The 4,617-nt window shown below is 36.3% G+C and overlaps 1 protein-coding gene across 1 annotated transcript; it reads right to left on the reverse strand.

Moving 5' to 3' along the window:
• Positions 1-3,162: 3,162 nt before the first annotated feature.
• Positions 3,163-3,984, reverse strand: LOC127690907 (coiled-coil domain-containing protein 70-like). The gene has a single exon (XM_052190475.1). It carries the CDS (start codon positions 3,982-3,984, stop codon positions 3,163-3,165), a length of 822 nt encoding a protein of 273 aa, XP_052046435.1.
• Between the last annotated feature and the right edge of the window lie 633 nt (positions 3,985-4,617).

Raw genomic sequence — 4,617 nt, forward strand, 5'->3', positions numbered from 1 at the left:
ACATTTAAAAATACACTTACAAGTTACAAGAAAACTTAGTATGTTTTAAGCATATGTCGTTTTTTATTGTTATTGTTTTAGTGGTAGCATCTCCTGTACGAGGATTCCCTTAAAAGTGCTCTATGGGCGTAACCAATAATGGCCTTGAAAGCTGGGCCATCTTAGATTGTAGGAGTAACCTATACTGTCTGTTTACTACAAAAGAATGTTATATTAGGATTGTGTTTATCTGTAAACTCTTGTGTTTACCAGGAAATTTCAAGGTTAGCATACATTTAATAAAAATAAGAAAATCACAATTTACCTAAATATATCCAGCTTATTTAGGTTATCAAATATAGTTCTTTGTATAGTATTTCATGAATGTGATGACTGCTACCTCGGAATTTCAGTACAAAATTTTGAATAGTGTCTGATAGTAAAATAAGATATCAAAATAATTATATTTACAGAAGCATTCTAAGTGAGTCATCATTTGTAACTTGTAAATGTAGAAAAGTCAAGACTTCTTCGAAATAATGATTTTAAATTTAACATTTAAATTAATTTTTTAAAGACTTATTTCTTTATTGTAAGTTCACTGTAGTTGTTCTCAGACACTCCAGTAGAGGGCATCAGATCTCATTATGGATGGTTGTGAGCCACCATGTGGTTGCTGGGATTTGAACTCTGGCTCTTTGGAAGAGCAGTCATTGCTAACCACTGAGCAATCTCTCTAGTCCTAATATTTAAATTCTAAGTGCAGAATACCAGGAGTGAAGTTCTGCAAGAACCTGTGTTGTTTTCCATGGGCACAGCCATGTGAAGAACTCAATTATCTCAGCCCTAATGGGGAGCAATGTGCTCCTGGGATTCTGAATGTGAATGCTGACTATATGTACAGAAAAAATATACACTAGGCCTTCTCCTTTCCATGTTTACGGCTTGAAGATCGCTTTCAAAAAGAGACTATAATCATGGAGATTTAGCACAACCCGGCTCCTCGATCAAGCTGTATACTTTAAGTCCTATGTTCTTGTTTATGTTTACGTAATAGCACCATCTCTTTGTTCAGTTGTAAGTGGTGACCTTCCATACTGTTGTATATGCAATATAACTGTGTACACTCTATATGCTACATTTCAAGGGAGTTGATGTTTCCCCCATCAGAGTCCAGTTACTGGAAACTGTCTTTTTGTTGTTGTTCTTGTTTGTCTTACAGTAAGAAGAGAGACTGAAAACCTGAGGTATATTTTCAACATCTTGACATGGGAATGAGATGTTGTCATCTACAAAGTTCACATTCTACAAATATGATTGAGTTATGAAAATGCAGGCCCCCAAATAACCATATCACAAAAATATTCTCATTAATTTTATACCTTTTATTTGTTCCATTTGTGTGTATACTTGTCTATGTATGGTGTATGGTCTCTGGTAAAAGGTTGGACTAGCCTGTTAAAATTTTCACTTTCAACTGCCCTATGCTCTTTACCTGTGCTGTAATAATGAGGTGGTTATGACTGAGGGAAAGCCCCTGGTAACAGTTTCTACACAGAGGAAGAATGCCTCTTGCCCTAATCAGCCAACTCTAAGGTAATTTAAAGTACTATGGCCCTAGTCTGTGAAGAATCTATCAACTACTTAAGAGTCTCTCCACTATGACTAAGTTACAACAGTTGGCTTTCAAACCTATTCACCTTGTCTGAGACAGAACCAATCATACATTTGTTATTTTTTTTCTTGGTTTTAGACAGATTACAACTTTGGCAAACACATGTCTAAATCCCATGCCATGCCATGGCTTTCTCCAAGGTCAAATCACAAATGCGGAAATTAAACATGGTGTAAAAAGTAGCCAATGAAAATCTAGATAGATAAATGGAATAATAAATGAAATGAAGTGTTTGAGTCAAAGCAGGTCATGGCATCTTAAATTTTAAGTATAATTTTAATTTTATTAAATGTATTTAAATAGCAAAGTAGAGAAAGCTAGGAGATAAAATTCACATTTTATGCACATATATTAGGTTTTTGCAGACATGGGAACATAAATGTGCTCCTTTTTATACTTATTTTACACTCACATTTTTTTTAACAGTGCACAATTATAGAGATGCTATTTCAGAAATAGTCAATATAAACTACTATTTATAGTAAATTGTTTTCCAAATTTAAGGCAATGAGCATAATATGTAGCCTCCATAGCTTTTGTTTAATGCTCTGAAACGATATTTAGTGAATCCATCTAACTACAGAGGTATGATAGTTCTAAAAGCACAGTTAAATCAACTGTCATTGCTAAAATAAAAGAGCAAATATTTCTCTAATCTCTCTGTGTGTGTTGTTGTTGTTCTTGTTCTTGCTGTTGTTGTCGTTTTAAGGCAGGATTTCACTGTGTAACCCCAGATAGGCTAGAAAGATGAGCAAGAAATATGGCTTGACACGTCAGACTCACAAAGTTTCTCTTGCCTCTTCCTCTAGCATGACAGAATTTCTCCACATATTTCAGAATTTCTGAAAAGAAGTGTTCCTTTAAGTAAAATGGATACAATAAGTAAAAAATAAAATGTAAGAAAACTAAACATCAATTATTTTTCTACTAACATCTTCATTTATTAATAACACTGGACATGTATCATCAAGAGGGAGAGTCAACGTTCTTCAGTCCACATATTATACATATTTTTAATTCCTTATTCCATATAATATATAAAACAAAACTAGTGATGCTTTGTTTTCAGAGACAGGGTCTGCTGTAGACCAGACTTGAAATCACTATGGAAAATTAAGGAGAATCTTAACCTTCTGATCCCTCTGTATATTTTTTCCATATTCTGAGATTACAGAAATATGATGGATATTATAATTAAGCCAAAACATAAAAACAAGTTTTAAGGAAAATACTTATTAGTTTTCCACAATTGTCTATGATGCTCACCACTGGTCTCTCAAGGGGTAAAACAAACTTATACATTAAATGTTTAACGATAGCAAGAATCATCTACAACTTAGAGAAAACTCCGCAAGCATATATTTTAGTTCATTTCTCAGGCCTTTATTTTGTTTCCAGGACCAAATATTGAGCATGTCAATTTCTGAGGCTTCTGACAATAAGGTTACAAGATCGATCGAATTCTACTTTTACGTTCTGGAATGCCAATTATTGTCATGACTTCGTGGTTACATTCTTAGGTCGCACTTCTCTGGGTCTTGGTTTTGCATTTTCTCTGGGAGGTTGTTTGAGATTTTCCCCTGAAGAAGATTATTCCACTCCTGGAGGATTTTCGCCTCTTCCTGCAGGGCGACTTCTTCGTCTTGTAGAGCCCCATGCTCATCTCTCAGGGCCTTGTTCTCCTCGCGGAGAGCCTGCTCCTCCTTCCACAGAGCCTGCTCTTCCATCTCTAGGGCAGCTCCCTCCTTGGTCAGGGCCTCTGCTAGCTCTGCAGCCACGCCGTCCCTCATCAGGGCTTTCTCTTCCATTCTGAGAGCCCTCTCCTGGTGCTGCAGAGCCTTGGTCTCCTCACACAGGGATTTGATCTCCTCATGCAGAGCCTTGGCCTCGTTCTGGAAGGCTTTCTCTTGCTGCCGGAGAGCTGTGATCTGAGCTTCCATGGCTCGATTCTGTTGCCAAAACGACTTCCCTTCTGTGTTCAAGGCATTGAATTCTTCCCCAGACAGTTTTGGGTTCTCTGAAATCAACCTTTTCACCTTCCGGAGTAGCTGGTTCTGCTGCCGTAGGATGTGATTCCTTTCCCTGATGAACTGGTTGTCCATCCGGAAGGTTTTATTTTCTCTTCCTAAGGCTTTGTTTTCCCCCCAGAGAAACTTGTTGTCTTTTCTCAGAGCTCTGTTTTCATCTCTCAATGCCTTATTTTCTCTACAGAGTTTTTTTTCCACTTCCTGGGATTTATGTTTGAGTTTCTTCTGATTTCGGGTACAAGAGAAACAAAACAACTGCAGTATTTTCCTTTTGTGTATTTTTTTTGATCCAGAGACATCCATTGTTTTTCGGTGCACTACTGATAATCGGGACAGAAAATGTCCTAAATCTGTTCATGTAGTCTTGCCTGTCAGTTGGCTTCTTAATGAGTCATTCAGTAGGTAGCCGCACAATGCCCAGCTAGGCCCGCTAGTGGTAAGTGAAAACAGAGATAAAAGTTAGTAGGTTTACTATTAGGTTGATACCAACAAAATTAAAGCTAAACAAAATCTGATTCAGACCTTACTTTATTCTACATAAGACATTACATGGATCAAATGTAACTGTGAACTGATTTTTGTCTGTTCATAAGCAATGATATTTCTAATCAATATTACTGTTTTATATTATTGTATATTAATAATATTAATTCACTGTCTTTGAATGTGGTTCCACATAATATTGAAGCTACCTTCTCATTTAAGATGTTTCTAGCTTTGAAATAACTTCTGGGGGAAAAAAGAGATAGAAAAGAAAACAGGGGAAAGACATTGAAAATATTTGAGGCAATATAAACTATCGACTAAAGTATTTACTTAGCGTTCTAGGAGAGTTAAAGATTCAGGCAACCAGCCAGACTTACATTGCTGTCTTCTCTAAGTCACTTGAAAGCCTGGTTACTGTTACTAAAGGAAAACAAATAAGCAACAGGTTAG

Source organism: Apodemus sylvaticus, chromosome 8 (genome assembly GCF_947179515.1).
Source record: "Apodemus sylvaticus chromosome 8, mApoSyl1.1, whole genome shotgun sequence".
Lineage (NCBI taxonomy): Eukaryota > Metazoa > Chordata > Mammalia > Rodentia > Muridae > Apodemus > Apodemus sylvaticus.